At 41.7% G+C, this 20558-nt stretch overlaps 1 protein-coding gene across 7 annotated transcripts in view; it reads left to right on the top strand.

Moving 5' to 3' along the window:
- Positions 1-20558, top strand: part of QKI (QKI, KH domain containing RNA binding) — a 142419-nt gene that overhangs the window by 38094 nt on the left and 83767 nt on the right. For all 7 annotated transcript variants that reach the window (XR_005553989.1, XM_039321637.1, XM_039321636.1 and 4 more), the window contains exon 2: positions 16325-16467. Coding sequence is in view for 6 of the 7 variants with exons in the window: in XM_039321637.1 (XP_039177571.1) it covers positions 16325-16467 (143 nt within the window). In the remaining variant the exon portion in view is untranslated. The remainder of the gene's footprint in view (positions 1-16324; positions 16468-20558) is intronic.

Below are 20558 nucleotides of genomic sequence, written 5' to 3'. Positions count from 1 at the left end.
ATTAAATGGCTACACTGTTTTACAAGGAGAGAATATTTTTAAGAAACAAGTGTATAATCTATACAATGTATAGAATCACAGAATATAAAGGTTGAACAGGATTTTGGATCTCATATAGTCCAAGATTCCACTATTGTAGTATTTTTAACAGATGGGCATCTAATTAGTTTTTGACTCCTGGTGACTGCCCTAGACAAATCCCTGCACTTTTCTTGGCAAGGTTGTTCAGAAATGGTTTTTCATTGCCTCATTCTGAAGTCTGAGAGAGTGACAAGCCCAGGGTCACCCCGCTGGCTTTGTGCCTAAGCAGATCTACAAGTCACAGTCTCCTAGTTTCTAGCTTAATGCCTTAACCATTACACCAAACTGACCCTTAATTATGCAAGTTCATCACATGTTTAGCATATATTCAGATAATAATGTACTAAAATACACAGATCTCTTTTTTTGCATACACTGACCTGATCCATCATGCTTTTATTTTTTCTTAATCAAATATAGGATTCGTATTTGCAGTAAAATTTAACTTGCTGACTTTTAAAGATAAATCTTTGATACTGATTAATCTTGTAACTCTCCTTTGAGGTGTTTGCTATATCCTCCATCTGGTATGGTTTGCAAATATGATAATCATATTTTCAAATGCCATCGACTTAAACTGTGCTCCCTGTCTTTTTACTCAGTAGTTTGCCACTTTTTCTTTTGTCAATTTCTCTATTTATATACATTTGAACAAATTTTTTGGGGGGGAGGAAATCAAAGGAGAACAAAGCATATTATGGAGTTTAAAAACTCTGCCTTCTCACGGTCACCTGTCCTACCGTCCTTTCTTGACAACTGGCTTGCCCTTTCTTTTCTATACTTAGATAGTAAAAAAAAAAACAACAACTTTGTGTCGCTTTTAGTGTCTCTTGCAAGCCTAAGTTGATATTGCACTTTAACTTTTCTTTCCTTCTGTAAATACTATATACTGGCTGGTTAATCCCCTTGATGACTCCATCTACTTTCCATTTCCTACACATGTTCCTTTAACTTGTACAGTCAAAGAAAACTCTCCCATGTATCTACAAATGTCTTCTAAGCTGCCTCCCCTTGTAATTTAGGTATATTATCTACAGTAGTTTTCTAAGTTGCCCCCCCCATTGTAATTCAAGTACTTTGTTTTATTTGAAGAAATTGTATTTCAAGTACTGTATATTCCGGCATATAAGACGACTTTTGAGACAGCCTCCGAACTCAGGGGTCGTCTTATACGCTGAGTCGTCTTATATGCCGGAAATATGGTAGTTTCTGCCATATAAGACGACTTTCTAGGCATGCGACTTGGCATCGATCGTCTTATACGCCAGAAATACTGGTAGTTTCCAGCGTATAAGATGATTTTTTAGGCATGCGACTTGGCGTCGATCATCTTGTGACCCGGCGTTGAACTAGGGGGTCGTCTTATACGCCGGGTTGCCCTATACACCGGAATATACAGTATTTCATTTTTTAAATTTCCCCAACCTTTTGTTTTAAGGATTTGTACCTATACTATCTATCTCATCTAATATTCCTTTAAGTCTGCTGAAAATGGCTCTCCTGAAATCTGGACTGCATATTTCAGGTTTTTTTTTTTTTCTGTAGATGTTTAAACTGCAAAATGACATGGTCACTTTCTTCCAAGGTTCTTGCTGTGTTTTCCTCTTCAACTAACTTTTCTCCAGTATAGGAGATGGAGAATCCACCAATGGGTTTTCACCGTCTGCCTGCTCTTGAGACCAAGTAGCCAAACCTGACACGCCCCCTCTTGCTAGGAGATCCAGTCTTGACTTGGTCTCAAGCTCTTGAAGACGTATCAAGGTTGGCTCTCAGGTTTAGAGATCTTCAATTCATTAGCAGGTCAGATACCATTGTTGGATTCTCTTTGCCTCTAAAATTTATATTCCCTAATTAGTGATTCTCTCTCAAAAGCAGGTTAATTTCCCCAAAAAATTTTCCCTTAGACGCTGGACTCAGCACAGCCTCTAATCGGCTGATTCGAGGCTCCTGGGTGTGTGTGTGGGGGGGGAAACACTTCTCCACTCTTTTCCCAGGACTCTGGGGAGGGGGAGGAAAAAGTTTTCCAATTCCCCGTGGGCTTTTCTGCGATGCTCAACTCTGCAGCCACTATCAGCCCCAGAGTTTTTTCTCCTTTGGAGGCCGTTTTTAAACGGCTGAAAGTCGTGGCCGCCATTTTGGATGGCCCATGAGCTCAGAAACCGAACGGAGGTTTTTTCCTTCACTTGGCAAGCAGCTTCTGGAAGATTTTAATTGGAGCCCTGTTTTCTCTGCACAGTGCTTTGCGCTGCAGTCTGCTTTTCACCAAGAGTAATATTACTTTGCCAAGCCTCCGGAGGCCGTTTCAAACGGCCTGAAAGTTGCGGCCGCCATTTTGAATGGGCCAGGAGCTCAGAAACCGAATGGAGGTTTTTTCCTTCACTTGGCAAGCAGCTTCTGGAAGATTTTAATTGGAGCCCTGTTTTCTCTGCACAGCGCTTTGCGCTGCAGTCTGCTTTTCACCAAGAGTAATATTACCTTGCCAAGCCTCCGGAGGCCATTTCAAATGGCCCGAAAGTTGCAGCCGTCATTTTGGATGGCCGACGAGTCCAGAATTCAAATGGAGGTTTCCTTCCCTTTGCAATCAGTTTCTGAACCAAAACTATTAGGGTCCTGCCTTTCGAGACGGGTGTTCACAGCAGTCCCCTAATCGATATCAGGAAGCCTTAAAAGAATTTGCCGCGGCCGCCATTTTGGGTGCGCTACGCGGTCGGCCTTGCATTGCCATCAGCCAAATAATTAACCGAAGGCCTCAGCACTTTACAGGCCGTTTCCAACAGACCTTCTGACCATTAATTTCAGCAGAGCTGAGAAACCATTCTAGCCCTACACAGCGACCAGGAGAATGAAAACATTGAGAATGGGAATAAGCTCAATGAATTGAAAAAAAACCAAAAACAAATTGCTGGTGAAAAAGCACTAAAATATGGAATCAGCCAAAAAGGATGGGGAAACAATGAACCATAGTAACAGTTCAGTAATGGAAAATACATCTTGTTTTCCCAAATCTTGCGCCCCACCCAAAAAGCAGTACTAGAGTGGCAATTGCAACAATGACACTGATCCATTATGAGTGACTATAGAAACTGAACTCAAGTATTGTATGTCACCAGGTAGTGGACAAGATTCTCGATTTGTTTATTTGTATTCTACCTTTATTGTTTTTACAAATAACTCAAGGCGGCAAACATATTCAATACTCTTTCCTCCACAACTGCAACCCCTGTGAGGTGGATTGGGCTGAGAGAGTGTGACTGGCCCAAAGTCACCCAGCTAGCTGGCTTTTGTACTAAGGCAGAACTTGAACTGTACTGCTTTCTAGCCTGATACCTTAACTATTAAACCAAACTGGCTCCCAGGACTGGTGTTCACCATATACATACTGCATGTATTTTGTCCATATAGTATGCAAACTACAGCTTATATAAATTATTAATAAATATTTGAAAACTTGAAAGATAAAGCCTGTTGAAAAATAAGAAATCGAAATGTGCAATATTGTGATGATAGATGGAATGGAATCTCAAAAGCCTAATCTAAATATTTTTGTTCACTTGCCAGTACCTGACTTCCCATGCAATGTTTATAGTAAAATATCAATATTTTATTTCTTTTGTAGTTTATGAAAGAGATGGCATAGATGGTTTATTACTTTTATAAAATTATAACTCTGTAATATTGGGTATGTTTTGCTTTCAACAATAGATATGATTTAAGAGTAAACACATCTATTAGAAATATGGGGTATTTCCATAGTTAACAAAGATTCCTAATTTTTAGCTCTAGATCAGTGTATGCCGGGGTACCTCCCCCACAAACAATTATGTTTGTCTATTGCAGAGATACATTGCTTCAGATGGTACTTTCTTGTTGAAACTGGCTAGCCCAGATGTAAATCTCCTGAATTCAAGCTGACATGAACTTGATATAAATCTTCACTAGTAAGATCCTTTCTGGATCAGCAAGTCTTTCCCAAATCTTTCTGATATTGTAGGGGTGTCAAACTCAATTTCATTGAGGGCCACATCAGCATTATGGTTACCCTTAAAGGACCAGTTGCATATAAGACTATGTATCATATTAGCTCAGGGCCAGCAGCAGCTTCGAAGGAAGTGTGTGCACTTCAGCAGTGCCTGACTTGGGTTTCTCGACTAACTTTGGCCCAGGCCTGGCACATGTCAGCGCTCGTTTCCTCTTGTCTTTGGGAAAAAGTCTGTGAGGTGAGCGGCTACTTATGGGAAAGTGCAGCACAGAGGCAGGGAAAGGGCAGCGAGGCAAGGATGAGAATTGAAGAAACACATGACCCAAGCACCTTCTGTATTTTCTCTTTCCTTCCCTTGGCCAGCCATTCGTTCTTGGGTAGAGAGAGCATTAGCCATGCCCACCGACCTGCCCCTATGGTTACTGCTGCCGCACAGCTCCACGCATTGGAGAGGCTCCTGCTGTCCATATCGGCTAGCCCATATCTGCTAGTGCTGCTGCCACTGACAGGATACCGAAAGAAGCGAGGAGGTAACTACTCAGTCACCTCCTAGCAGTCTGCTTGTGGGCCAGATCTAATCTGGTCCACAGTCCTTGAGTTTGCAATGTCTGTTCTATAAAATAGAATAATTATTGTTTAATTTATATTTGAGGAACAGCCATTGATAATGTTCCTACATATGTTTTGTATGGAATGGCATACTGATCCCTGTATAATACTTTAAACATTTTTCTAATCTTTAAATTAACTAAAAATGTATCTTTGCTGGAGGTGTTCTCCAGTATAGGAGATGGAGAACCCACCAATGGGTTTTCTCTGTCTGCCTGCTCTTGAGACCAAGTAGCCAAACTTGACATGCCCCCTCCTGCTAAGAGATCCAGTCTTGACTTGGTCTCAAGCTCTTGAAGACGCGTCAGGGTTGGCCTCAGATTGATTCAATTTCACTTCCCAGACCTTCGGAGCTGTTTGGGATGCTACAGGTGCCATTTTGGCTGCAGTTTGAAGCAGCAAAATTTAAAACAACTCCCAAGGCTCCGTTTTTTCCTCTCTTACAATCGGAGGCAAATTTGAGCAATTTCCCACAGCCAGTGCACTGGCTTCTGCCAGGACCTTCCCAACGTTGGGGAAACTTCCCCTGTGTGCTCACAGTCGTTTTCGGCGGCAGAGTGAGTGGCGGCCGCCATTTTGTTACCGCTAAAACAATGAATAGTAAAAAGTTTTTCCTGGCATACCCTAGGCTGTTTAATCTTCCTCCTGTGATTTAATTGCCTCTGCCTTCTGGGTCTTCGTTCCCTGGTCAGGTGACACAGCCCTAGAGTCTCTAATTTCCAGCCTGAATTCTGACGACCGCCATTTTGAAAGCCACGTAAAAAAAAGGAAAATTTAGACCTCATCAGGCCAAAGCCTTGTAGTCACAAAAACCTGAGTGATTTTTGAGGGACGTTTGTTTTGTAATATTATACAGTATACACTAAATTAGTCAAGTTTCTATTGATCCTCATCTTTCCTTGCCTGGCCTCTATTCAGGCCCTCTGCGCCCTTCATTGGGCCCTCTGGTGCACTTTTGACTGGTCACCTATGGCCTCTGGGCGGAGCCCAGAGCGGGTCCCCAACTGTGCCTTCGGCATCAGCTGCCATTGCCGTGACCAAGCCCAGATAGAGATGCTTTTTTGGTCAGGTGGTCAGGGGAGCAGTTCTCGTTACTTGCTCCAATTTTGCTTCCGCCAACTGCTTGCCTGCCAGAACTTCGCCTCAGTTTCCCTGAGACAGCTCAATCTAGGATGTAGGATTCCACTGGGCCTCAACCCATGTGCACAGCTTCCCCATCCTCTCATTACGGCCGACAGACCACCTCCAATCCGGAGGGAGCAGGGAAGCCCACAACCAAGCTATGGTCACTGTCAGGAAAAACTCCAAGTTGGCGGAAAAGCATGCCAGCCGTAAGCACCAGGCTCTGGAGAAGGAGCTCTCCAGAGCGTTGAGACAGGCAGGATTAGAGATGGATGAAGAGGTGGCCCCTGAGTTTGACCTACCTTTAGGTCCTTCGACCTCAGCTCAGGGTGTGTGGTCTCTCAGAAGCTCCCATTACACCTTCGGCTCTAGTTCAGCATATAGCTACTAATCCCTCACTTACTCGGGTTCGACCTCTGAGGCTACCTTTACTCCAACTGCAGCAGGGGTCAGGGGTTCTGACCTCGGAGATATTTTCTCCGATGGACGAATGGAGGCCCTGTTATCTAAGGTGGTGGACCGCGCTCTAGCAGAATGGTCTTTCCATCTACCTGGACAAGCATCCACATCAGTTGCGCCGCCTTATGTTCCTACTGCAGGGATCCCTATGTTTCAGGAGCCCACATCTCCCATACACTCCTCAATGAGCGGATACTCATCTCAGCAGGGTGACGACCAACCGGACTACAATCTTTCAGAGGATGAGGAACTCTCCCCTGAATCCTCCCCATCTTGAGGTCTATTCAATCCGGCCCTGTTTCTTCCCTTGCTTCACAAGGTCACCTCAACAGCAAAAATTGGGTCGGATCAGTCCCCTCAACTGCAGATCACATCGGATTTCGGTCCAAATCCTATATTCCTTGAAATGGTGGCAATCCCAGCACCTCGTTCCCTGTTCTATATTTCTCAAGGGGATCAAAAAGCAATGGGTCTCTCCATCCTCATTTCCTTCCATAAGCGGGTCGGATAAAAAGATCTTTGGTACCTCTACAGACTTAAGTGAGGCCCTTGAGGTCCCCAAGGTGGACGAGGCCTGGAACCCACCGGTATCCCAGACTGTGGTCACTGGGGATATGTCTGAGGTGCTTAAAGCGGACAAGAAGTGGGAACAGACTTTCTGTAGGACTCATCAATCAGCGGCATGGGCAATCAAAACGACCACCTGTGCATCCTTTTTTGGTAAGGACCACCTCTTATGGCTGCGCCAACTGCAGGCCAGCAGTTTTGAGGACATTTGGATTCACCAGGACCTAAGTAAAATGGTGGCTGCAACTGAGTATGCCATGGATATCTGGGCAACAATCTCTTTGGGGAGGTACTGAATCCGTACCTTGTTGAGAACAAGGATAAACGGAAGGTAATGGCACACCTTAGTAAACGGTCCGACAAATGTGCCACTCCATATTTCCGCAGGCAGTCCCTTCGGACAGCAGCAAGTTCAGCAGCCACCCAGCCCTCCCGTTCATACACACCCTGGCAGGACAGGCCATATGACCATCCGTACGATAGACCGGGCTTTCGCCCCAGGCAGCAGAGCCAATCTAAGAGGCCATTTTGAAAGACAGGACATCCCTTCAAGAAGTCCAAAGGACTCTCACACCACACTCCCCATAGGGGGAAGACTTGCCCACTTCTTCCATCAGTGGGAACTCACATCCACGGACGCCTGGGTCTTACAAACAATCCAGTTTGGACTGTCCCCCGGGTCGCTTCATCTCCTGTTCCACCTCTCGGGATCCGATAAAACAGGGACTTATGCAGGAGGCCATTCAACATCTCCTAGAAATTCAGGCCATAGAACCGGTTCCGCCGGGCCACATAGGCAGGGGATTCTACTCCATCCTCTTTGTGGTTCCCAAGACTTTGGGGGGATGGAGGGCAATTCTAGCCCTCAAGGGTCTGAACTATTACATTGCATACAAAAAGTTCAAAATGCAATCCCTCTAATCCATTTTGGGAGGCATCAGACAAGGAGACTTCCTGGCATCAATAGACCTCACGAAAGCGTATCTCCACATCCCCATCCATCCAGAACATCGGCGGTTCCTCAGGTTCTGTTACAGGGGCCACCACTTCCAGTACAAGGCCCTTCCGTTCGGCCTTTCCTCGGCACCCAGGGTGTTCACCAGGATCCTGGCTGTTCTGGCCGCCCACTTGCTGAAGGTACCGGTACGCGTCCAATGTTATCTGGATGATATTCTGATCCAAGCGTCCTCCTTCTGGGCGGCCCAGTCAGACCTGCAACTAACTATTCAGGTCCTCCAGCAGCACGAGTTCTCGTTGAATTTCCGAAAGAGCCAGACGGTTCCCTCATCCAGGCTCCTGCACCTGGGAACTATCATAGTCACCACAAACTGCATAGCTATTGTTCCCTGGGCCAGACTCCATCTGCGGGAGCTCCAGTGGTTCTTTCTTCCATTCCAGCAGTTGAATGTCAGCGCATCCAGCCGGCAGGTGAGGCTCCCGGTCCGTACCCTCAGGTCTCTACATTGGTGGTTCTCACAGGCAGTAGCCGAGGGTCTCCTTTGAAGGAGACAGACCCCCTCACCATCACGACAGACGCCAGCCTCTTTGGTTGGGAAGCCCACTTTCGGTCTCAGTTTGCGCAGGGCCGTTGGTCCCATGCAGACTTGAGACACAACATCAATTGGCTGGAACTCAGGGCCGTTCACTTGGCTCTCCGTCAATTCTGACACTGGATCAGAGGATGTCACATATTAATCCTCACGGACAATGTGGTGTCCAAGGCCCATGTGAATCGGCATGGGGGCTCCAGGTCCAAGCCCCTTATGTCCGAGGCCCGGTTACTAGGATTCTGGCCTCTCTCAAGGCCGAACACATCTCAGGGGTCAAGAACCGGCAGATGGACATTCCTGGTCGCTCCACGATAGCCCCTCGGAATGGGCACTACATCCGGATCTTTTTTCCAAAATATTCAGCAGGTTCAGCCATCCGGTCATCAACCTGTTTGCATCGTTGAGCAATGCCCAACTCCCCAGGTACTTCTGCTGTTATTATCTTCCGGGGGCGGAGGGGACGGATGTCCGGCGGACTCCGTGGCCGCAGGGTCTTCTTTATGCCTTCCCTCCCCTTCTGCTCATTCTGGTGACCATCCGCAAACTGCTTTAGGAGCAGGTGGAAGTGATCCTCGTGGTCCCATACTGGCCGCAGAGACCGTACTTTGCCGATCTAATGAATATCTTCCTCTCTCCTCCGTGGAGGATTCCCCCCACATCACATATCTTTACACCAGGGGGTCCTCCAACATCCGGACCCTCAGTGGTTACAGTTAGCCGCCTGGCGCTTGAGTGCAACATCATAACACGAGTTATTCTCTCCACGGGCAATAACCATGATTCAGGCCTCTCGTAGACTGGCGACCAATCGCATTTATGATTCCACATGGAACAATTTTTGCCATTGGTGCAGAAGGCGGCAACTGGATGTTTACAATTTAACTATTCTCCAGATCATAGACTTACCTTCTTGACGGTCTGGACAGAGGCCTGGCTCCTGCAACCCTATCGACATTGCTCATGGTCTGGACAGAGGCAGGTAGTGGCCCTATCGACATTGCTCACTTGTGCAGACTCAGGTCCTCTAGCTCATCATCCTAGGATACACGCTTTCATCAAGGGGGCTTGCAACACTAGACATCCTGTGGTACACAGGTACCCTTCTTGGGAGCTGCCTCGTGTGCTTTGCGCACTAACAAAGCCTCCCTTTGAGCCCATAGCTACTATACCATTGCAAGCTTTATCTCTTAAAGTTACATTCTTGATCGCCATCACGTTAGCCAGGCGTATCTCAGAACTGGCTGCTATCTCGGTCAGGAATGATCTTTGCACCTTCCACCGAGACCGGGTGGTCCTTCGGTTGGATCCCGCCTTCGTGCCCAAGGTCAATTCACCTTTCCATAGGGCACAGGAAATCATCTTGTCTGACTTTTGTCCTGATCCCTCCCATGACTTGGAGCAGCAGTGGCGCATGTTGGACGTCCACAGGGCCTGCGGCGTTACATTAAGCGCACGGAACCTTTTCGCAGATCTGATGCCCTTTTTGTTTCCTTCCGTCCGGCTTCCCTGGGACAGAAGGTATCCACTGGCACTATCGGCAGGTGGATCAGGTCCTGTATCGCGGAGGCGTACCAATCTTCCTCCTTACCAACTCCAAGTCATATCACGGCCCATTCCACTCAAAGCGCTGTGACATCTACGGCATGGGCCACTCAGGCATTCATCGGAGAGATTTGCAGGGTTGTGACATGGTCATCGCCCTCCCTTTTTATATGTCATTATAGGATTAACCGCTTTGCTTCAGTGGACGCCTCCTTTGGTCGGAGGGTCCTCCAGCAAGTGGTCTCCGGGTACGTAGATTCGGCCTTATCTGTTTCCCACCCATCGGGACAGTGAGGCTTTGGTATGTCCCATAGGTGGATTCTCCATCTTCTGTACTGGAGAAGGGCTGTTGTCTTACCTGAACGCCTTTTCTCAGTACGGAGATGGAGAATCCACACCCACCCTATGGTCAGTTAGGCCGTTATTAGGGAATTGAGAGCCAATACCTCGTCCTTGCATCAGCCACTTTCGCCCTCGTCAAGACTGGATCTTCTAGCAAGAGGGGGCGTGTCAAGTTTGGCTACTTGGTCTCAAGAGCAGGCAGACAGAGAAAACCCATTGGTGGATTGTCCATCTCCGTACTGAGAAAAGGCATTCAGGTAAGACAACGCCCCTTTTGTTTAGTCAGTTTTGCCTTAATAAGGAACTTAATAAGTTCCTAGCTTTGTGTCACTAGTTTTGATACTTTCAAGGTAAATATTAGAGCAGTGTTTCTGAACCTTAATATGTGGACTAACTCCAAATTCCTTAGCCAGCCGTGTTATAGATGTATGCATTATATAAATGCCTCAGTGAAATGTGTCTTAAAACTTTGTAAGTTCATAGTACAGTGTTAGAATTAGTCTGGGACTTCCTATGACTGTTTCTTTAAAAAAAAATGGGAAAACACATAAAGGGAATATTGGAATAAAATATGTTTTGTTTCTCCTGTTTATTTTCTCTTACAGGTATATATTGATTACAAATCTTAATCAGATATATAAACATGCATATGAAAACTTATTTCTTCATTGCCTGAAGTGAGATTTATTTAAACAAATTCTTAGAATCAGCACAATATATGGCCTATTTTGATATTTGATCTTGGTTGCTATGTGTGCAAAAAAAATAAAAATAAAATAAAGCTTTACAAAGGTGTGTTGAAAGAAAAGTTAGCAGGATCTTTAGTACATTTTCACTTGATATTTGAATATTTGTATCTGTATTACAAAAGATTTCATTCATTTTTACAAATTGTAAAGTGGTGTGTTAACTAGAAATCATTGGTCAAATCCTGATGTAATGGTTTTTGATGGAAAAGTTGCACTTATATACATATAAGAGTTTAAAACTTGGCAAGGGCATTTTATATATAAAATGATAAAGCTGAAACATTGACATTTGATGGGAAATAATTAAGAATGTCCAGTTATTTTAAATCTTACAAGATGATGGGATTGATTAGAACAATCAACCAATGAATGGTTTAATATTTTAAAATGAAAGAAAATTATATACCATATATGCCGCCGTATTAGGCGACCCAACGTATAAGACGACCCCCGTCTTTATAGCCGGGCCGCATTCCTAGAACGTCATCTTATACACCGGAAACTACCAGTATTTCCGCCGTATAAGATGACTCGGCGTATAAGACGACCCCCATCTTTGGCGCCGATTTCAGCGCTCGCGGAAGTCGTCTTATATGCCGGCATTTACGGTAAGCTAAATAAAACATTCCTTCATAAAACATTGATAAGAGGAAATAACTAGTTTTGAAATATTTATATTTTCAATTTTGTAATTGATTTAGATCAGAGTTTGATAGAAACTGGATTTTTGTTTATTCTAATGAAGAAAAGAAATGTTCCGAGTCTTTCTACAGGTGCAGGTTCTTAATTGCATTGAGAAATTCATTCATGCAGAATTGGTTGCTTATTTATTAACTGCTCAAAATGTTCATACTTGCTTACACAAATACTTTGGACATGAAATACTATTGGAGCTAGAACAGAAATTGTTTTTTTTGGTGCTAAGCTGTTTTATATTTCAACCAAAAGTGAAAAACAAAAACACATTTTCACTGCCACTTGTTGCGGAACTTTTGACCTAATTCTGATACTCAGAAATCATGGCTGCTGTAACCAAAATGTTAACCATCCACAAAAATGGAAGGGGGCTTTAGTGAGCAAAGAAAAGTAGCCAAAACAAAACACTCCCTGTAGCAGAAGAAACCTGATCAAGTTCAGAGCAGTTTCTGAGTGTACAATTTTTTAAAATAAAAATTATTATAGGAGAACTTTAATCAAGAAATTCAAGAAGGAATAAGATGTCTTATTAGCCGAGGAGTAGAATGTTCTCTATGTGTGAATATTTGAAAAGTTATTTTAGATATAATTTGTATATGAACTGCTCGATTTACAAACATTTATTTAATGGTGGTTGAAAGTTACAATGGCATTGGAAAAAATTGACTTACAGCCTGCTCAAAGTTATGACTATCACACTACCTCTATGGTCACGTGATTGGGATTTTGGCACTTGGCAACCAGGATGGTGGCAACATCCTGTGATCATGTAATTACAATTTGCGATTTTCCCAGTTGACTTCCAACAAGCAAACTCAATGGGAAAATCAGGCATGATTGCAAATCATGATCATGTGATATGTTGATAATGACCGGCAAAAAAATGTTGTGAAGTTGGATGTGCAGTCATGTGATGTCTCACTTAACAACCATGTTGCTTAACAAATATTCTGGTCCCAATTGTGATCATAAGTAAAAGATTATTTATTTATTTATTTATTTATTTAATTTATATGCCGCCCATTCTGATGTACTTAGATTTCCTTACATTTGCAACTTAGTTGATTCTTAATGTCTGAGGAAATACATGCTCATTACAATCAAAGGCCTTTCTGTAGTCAGTGAAGCACGTAATTCTTTTTAGTTTCCTTTGCCTTACTCAGTTATCCAGTATGCATTAGCAATAATCTCTTATTCCTCAGCTGTTATTAAAACCAACTTGACTTGCTGGTAGCTCTTTTTCTATGTAGAGCTCTAATCTGCCTTGTATGATCCTAAGTTTTATTTTACTAGCTTGTGAAATTAAGAACATTATGAGACGCCTTGTTAACTCTCCCTTCTATAGTATCGGTATGTTGACATCTGGTTTGTTTGCCATTGTATTGTTCACCAGGTATGTTGGCTTAGTTTGTTTAGAAATGTTACTGATTCTTAAGTTGCTTAACATATTTCTATACCAGTGATGGCGAACCTTTTAGAGACTTAGTGTCCCAAAACCGCCCCTGCCTCCCCGCCCACCCCACTCCGTGCCCCGTCCACTCCGCCCCTGCTCCGCCCCCATTCCCCCACAAGGCCACCACCGTCTCCACAGCCCACCACAGTAGATCACCCAGGCGGCCCAACAACGCCGTGGCAGTCACACCCTCCGTTCATGCTCCACAGCATCATCTGCACATGATGGGGCGCGAGGGCACAGTCTTGTCCCCGCAGCCTGGCTGCCATGTCCTTGGCTGCGCTGCTCCGCGCGGACCACGTTCAGGGTTGACTCTCCTCCAGGGGGCTTCTGGTGAGGAGGGGGCCATGGGGGAGGCAGGTCTGGGGTGATGGCGTGCGTGCCCACAGAGAGGGTCTGAGTGCCGCCTCCGGCATGTGTGCCATAGGTTCGCCACCACTGTTCTATACTGTAGATACTGCATCAATCCTTGTTACCTTTTGATTAGGATATTGAAATCCTTACCGTATAGAATTTTGAGACACACCTTACATCTTTGATCACTATCTGTCCTTTAGTGTTCTTTAGCATACAAAATTGAGGCTTTTGAATTAGGAAATCTTTTGGAAAACTTTTCCTTCTTTTCCATGTTTGTTTCACTCTTTACAGATATTGATCTAAGCAACAGAACCATGAGTTCTAAAATCTATTAGTCATTAAAACTGGCTGAGTGACTTTGAGCTAGTCACTCTCTCATACTTCAGCCCATCTCATAGGAGTGTTGTGGGGGAAATCTGGTATTGTTCATCTAGATAGGTGTTTTTTTGCTTGTTTGAATTGAAGGCTGTTAGCAATGAATAAATAATTGAATTTGCAGAAAATGATTCTCCTGCTTTATTGTCAACCTCCCCTTTTTCTACATCAGTATCATACTGAAGAGTTGTTCATTTAATGATATTAAATCATTGATTAAATGTACCCAAATATAGACTTTGCTATCCCCCCTGTTTATGAAACACTACTTCATTTGTCATAAGTTGCAAAGATAGAATTACAATGGGATTTTCTTTTCTTGCATGGTAGCATCCGCAACTAGACATTTCAAAAGCTTTAATCTAGCCACATCATAAACAACGTTAGTATTATGAAACATCCTCTATCAATAGCATGTTGAGTGCCATCTGACTTCAGGGGCCCATCACTCAGCACTTACATCAGCAATTACTTTGTCTTTGCTGCCCATGAGATTTTCTTGATAAAATACAGGAATGGTTTATCCTTGTTTTCTCCAGTGCAGTATGAAGTGAGGCCTTTACGATTAGTACTAAAGCAATCATCTGCCTCAAGAATCTCCCTATATCACTGTTCTGCCCAATCTAAATGCCTGCTTGCTTTTGTTAAGCAGCTGAGATGACTTTTGGGAGACCCTGCTGGGAGTATATATTCTAGGCATACATTTCTGGTGTTCTTTGGTCATTCCACTGGGAACAAGCTCACCCCCCCCCACACATTGTAATACCATAGCAGGACTGGGGACAGGGGATATTTCTCATGATTAATATTAAAGAAAAAATATTTGTGTCTTTTCATTAGGCAAATCAGATTGTCCATACCCCTGATAAAAATTACTACCTTCTACAGTTCTGATGGAGAAAGGATAGCAATATGCAATACTACCTCTTTGAGGGAATAGGCAATATAGAAATATGATAGATAGATAGATAGATAGATAGATAGATAGATAGATAGATAGATAGATAGATAGATAGATAGGTCAAAAACCAGTAATTAACCTACATGGAGGTAATCCTTATCAAAAATAGTAGGAGAACTTGCAGGGGGAGGAAGATGGTTGGTTGAAGTTTTTGTGCAATTTTTCATCACTATCTGACTTTAGAAAATCACATTTTACAGGAAGGAATTTCCAAGGAGATTGATTTTACAGTGACAGAATCAGTGGTGGGCAGAATCTGTAGTCCCATCTTTTCAAATCAGACTGGTTGCTTAATACCCATTTGAAGTTATGATAGCCTCAGCAAGGGTGTTTACAACCTCTAAAGAGCTTCCAGCTATTGTACAATTTGCCAACTCCCCTCACAGTCACATGATCTCAATATGGGAGTTTGGCAATGTAGACTAGTTGTCAAATGCCCCACAATTGTGTAATTACTGTTTGCAATCTTTCTAGGCCAGCTTCCTATAAAAAATCAATGGGAGAGTTAGTAGGGAAGGTTGCAATTGCTGCCTCCTGTCAAAGAGCTAAAATCCTCTTTCCCCCACAACTCTTTGAAAATGAAAGGACTTCCTGTTCGGAGGAAATCTTAACTGTGCATAGAGGAGATCCTAAAGATTTAAGCTCTGCTTTTGCAGCCTACCAGAGGAGTTCCCTTTCATGCACTAAGGGTTCCAGAAAAGGAGATCAGATCCAAAAACCCTCTGGCAGGCTTCAGGAACGGAACTGGGAATCTATCTGAGCTCATTTCTCCTCTCCACTGGAAGAGTTCATCTCCCTTCCAGGCTGCTGGAAAGAGCTCCATTGGATGAACTTGAACTTGAACTCCTCTAGTGGTGGTGGGGGGAAAAAAGCTCAAATACTAGTTCTGTTTCTACAACTCATAAGAGTAGTTCCCTTCCATGGATGGAGGGAATTTGAACTCCATAGGCAAGTTTGTTCACTTCATGCACTTCAGGAGATTGCTCAGTGGCCACAGTTGGAAGGGTTGGGATTACAGTAGTTGAGCAAAGCAGTCGGGTGTCAAGGACTACCTGTATTTTGAATATTTGAGAGGTAAAGCAGAAAGTTGCTTCTGCCACAAAATGGTGAACAGGAAGGGGTTGAAACTCTGTAGACTGTGTGCCCTGCAAGCCTAAGAATCAAAGCTTTATCCTTTGGATTTGTAAACCAAAAACCAGTTCGTTCCCAAGACTATTTTAAAATGCAAAAACAAGTTTATATAAAATTTCAGAGACTGTTTATGGTGAGTAAAAGAGATTCAGTGCATTTGGAGATGGTCCCTAATTGCTGCCCATCAGTACTTTCTACTTAAAAAACATAAATGTATTTAAAATATATCTTTGTGTTCTCAGCTTCTAATTACTTTTCTGATTAATATTCCATAGAGATGGCAGTTAATAAATTATTGTTCCAGATTTTTAATTTTGTTAATATAACACACAGTATATTTTTCTCTTACAGAAATTAGCAGAGTACGGAAAGACATGTATAACGACACATTAAATGGTAGTACGGAGAAAAGAAGTGCAGAGTTACCTGATGCTGTGGGACCTATTGTACAGCTACAAGAAAAACTATATGTGCCTGTAAAAGAATATCCAGATGTAAGTATCTACTAGTCAGATAATTTTTTTTCTTCTGGTTCATGTGATACCTTTGTAGTGTATTTTTTCATGTGACCTCTATTGTACAAATGTTGCAGGCCCAAGAATGCTATTGAGAGGTAAGCCTGTAATTGCTATTTATGGCTCCATCACAAGTATGATGCTGCTGTTTTTTAAAGTGCTAAAGTTTGCAAACATTTTACACGTATCCATAATCCTGCAGTATTATTACCTTCGGTGTGATCTGAACTTACAAAAAGGCCTGTTAAAAGATAAAGAGATTCTGATTAAATAGCACACAGCATACCATGTCTCAGTGACAAGCTTTCAGGCTGAATGATCCTGGTCTAGTTTTCTTTTTTCTGATATTTCTCTAGAAGTTGTGGCTGGCATTTTCAGAGGCAGAGTGAGCTGCTTTGCGGCATATTTCTCAGCAGCTCGCAGGTACCTGAAATGGGCTAATTGGAGGCTGGAATTTGAATTTGGCCAGCTGATCTGTAACTGATCCAATGTACAGGACTCCAAGAAAGCTACTTTCTCATTGGATCTTTCTCCAGTTGGCCCATTTTGAAATTCAAAGACCAATGTTCTATTTAGCTGTTCTGCTCTAAATACTGTAAACTTGTATGTTTCTTTTGCGAGATGCAGGGTTTTGTTTTCTATAAAAGTAATATTTCTAATTAATGACAGAAAGTTCCCACTTGTCTACAGAAAATTGTTCCAAAGCCTCATTCAGGTGGTTTTTGGCAAACTTCAAATAGGCAGCAATCAACTTTCGGAGAGTAGTTGTTTCATCATTCTTGTTCATTTTTTTAATGGTAGACTCATTTGTATTTGTTACCATATGTTCAGTTAAAATACAACACAGCAGAAAATTCCCGCAGCTCCTTTACAAAATATTTTATGCCTTATTCTTGGTGTGGCTTTCCATGAATGAATAAGAGCGGTGTTACATTTTCTCCAGTTGTACACTGTCTGCCTGACTGAGGAATTATAAGAGTCTTTCATAATAGTTTAATAGCCTTTTCCAGTCTCATGAGCATAAACAACACTTTTTTTGAATTCTCCTAAGAGCTCTTTTGATCAAGCATAGTCAGTTCTACAAACTAGTGTCATGAAAAGTAGACTCTGCTAGTCACAATCAACACATGTGTCCTTTTGTCCTTCTCAAACTGACATCATATTGTCATCTTGTTATTGGAACATCTGTCTCAACCTACTCTCTTAAGAGAGCTAATTATTGTAGACTTAACATACTTTTCCAAAAAAGACAGTGAACATTTTTGAAATATATTCAGGGAAAAATTGCAAAATAAAGTGTTTTGGCATGGTTTAATTTGAATATCCTTATCTGGGACTTAAATGAAGCTCTTAATGCATTAAAAATCTTATTGTATTATTGTAGGATTTGGGGTACTTATAATAGTTTCATGAACTTTCTTTCACTATGGCATAAGAAGCATGGTCTAGCATGCTAGATAAATGACATTTGATAACAGAATAACAGAGTTGGAAGGGATCTTGGAGGTCTTCTAATCTAACCCTCTGCTCAAGCTGGAGATCCCATACCATTTCAGACAAATGGCTGTCCAATCCCTTTTTAATGCCTCCAGTAATGGACCATCTATAACTTTTGAAGGCAAGCCATTCCACTGATTGATTGTTCTCAATCAATCAGTGGAATGGCTTGCCTTCAAAAGTTATAGAACTTTTTTTCTTGGTTCTAAGTTGCTTATCTCTTTGATAATTTTTTAACCATTGCTTTGATGCAACAGATAATTCACTCCCCCCCACTAATGATGTGGTACTGCAAGAGCTATGCTTCAGTTGTGTTGATATAGTATAATGAGCATATACAAACTTCATAGTTTGATTTCTTTAAAACAGTATATTTATTGTACAGCATTCCTGACAGAGAGAGAGAGAGAGAGAGAGAGAGAGAGAGAGATTTACTAATGCCATAGTTTAATTAGAAAATGGCTCAGATTAAATTATATTCTTTGGTTAATATGATTCATATTTATAGAATTATGTTTTAATTTGATTGTCCATATAATGCTTTGATTAACATGTTAAATACTAATGTCTGCAGGAGTTTTTAAGGAACACATACAGTAGTAGTGTATAGATGTGTCTAGAACAGTGGTTCTCAACCTTTTTAATGCCACGACCCCCAACCGGTCGTAAGTCGAGGGCTACTCAACTGGTGCAGCACCATTTGCAGAATGGGACTTTTGGCGGGGCAGAGACAGCCTGGACAATTCCTATTGGCTTTTGAAAGCCAATAGAATTAGACTCTATTCAAGAGAGTCTATTCTATTGGCTTTCAAAAGCCAATAGAATAAAAGGGAGTACAGCTAAGGAAAAGGGGGAAAAAATGGCAGACTGCGTTGTTTGGCGACCCCCGTGAAATGGTCGTTCGATCCCAAATGGGGTCCAGACCCACAGGTTGAGAACCACTGGTCTAGAAGTTGATCCAGGCTTACTGATATCCACATGTATTATCTGGGAGAGGAGAGTAGTTACATAATAATTTTTCCTACTTACTGTTATGGGAAGAGAATGTAAATTTGGCTTTTTGTTACCTAATGCTGAAACTATTAAGTAGGATGCCTTTCCTTCAGAAAGTGTATTAAATATGTTTATTTTTGTTATTTCAATTTAATCTTGTTTGATATACCATAGTTCATAAGGAAAATTAAAGTGTTGTTTTCTATTGGGATTTTTCCTTGGAGTAGGTGACAACGATCAGTTTCTCTTCCATAAACAAGTAGTGTATCTCTGACACTTGTCAGCATTGTCACCAAGTAGGTGATAAAGCACTGGAAGCATTGGTCAAAGCTGACTTAAGGCATTCTCTGGGGATCCATTCAACATTAAATAGACTCATTATTAAAACAGAACTGATCAAGCATGATAAAGTCCTGCTTATATGTCTTCTCAGTTAATATGATCAGCAAATGAATTCTTTGTTGGAAATGCTTCGCTATGTGAACTATCAACTATTTGAGATTGGTCATGCTAACCTGTTGTACTGTATAATTCTAAACGTTGCTGCAGAATATATAAAAAAACAGGGTTTTGTGGCTATTTTATCATGCTGTGAGTTGCATATGTATAAAAGTATAGCATTTTTTCCCCTACTAATACTGTAGATTAGAGTAGCAGCAGCACTCCAGCAATTCTTTTGAAGGACTTTTGTGGAAATAACCAAATTGTTCATATTCTAATTTCATGGAACATGCATATTATTCTAGATTAATTAATTAATTTGAAACAGAACAGTTGCAAAAGATTTTATTTTTTTTAATAGAGTGAAAAGTTAATTATTTTAAATTAATGTTTTTATTCTAATGTAAATTGATTAAATATTTTTTCTAGTTAGAAATGTGTTAAGTAATACTACAATTTTTTATGGCTTCACTATTTTGAGTTTAAAAAGTATCAGCAATTGAAATAAAATCTCAATGGATAATCTAAAAAAAAGTGTTAGATAAAATCCTTTTATGGAAGCCCCATAAATTAAGTATTCTCAGTTATACTTTTTGCAGTTATATTGCTAAGGATTTAGTATGTTTTTTTTTTAGTGTACAGATCTAGCACATTCTTTTTCTGAACATATAGAAAAGAAATAGATTATGTCTTTAAGGATTAAAAGATTATTTTTTCACTCCATATTTAACACCAGCAGATATATATGTCAGTAATATTGATTCTGGCATTGTGCTTATTTAACACCAGCTTTGTTTGTGACCAATGGTCCACAAAGTGTTGCTATAAACAGTAATATTCCAAGAAGCATTTATTTTTTTGCCAAATTCAAATATTTCCCAATCTTGAGGTTCCTAAATTTTCTAAAACAAGTTGACTTACAACTTGGTTCTTAACCTTTGCCACAGCATTTTGTTGCTATGGTCACTACTTTGTCTACCATAGCTTGGAATAATTTTTTAAACCATCAGGAGGATATTGTATGTTATAAATACTCCAAAAACTTACCGTATTTTCCATTTTTCAAGTTCCAGATTTTGTTGCATATTTATTGTAATAAAATGACACAGAGATTCAGATTTATACATAAAGTAAAACCT

This window comes from Crotalus tigris, unplaced genomic scaffold (genome assembly GCF_016545835.1).
Source record: "Crotalus tigris isolate CLP2741 ecotype Arizona unplaced genomic scaffold, ASM1654583v1 scf7180000023772.879304, whole genome shotgun sequence".
Lineage (NCBI taxonomy): Eukaryota > Metazoa > Chordata > Lepidosauria > Squamata > Viperidae > Crotalus > Crotalus tigris.
This window is presented reverse-complemented; position numbering and strand designations above follow the sequence as displayed.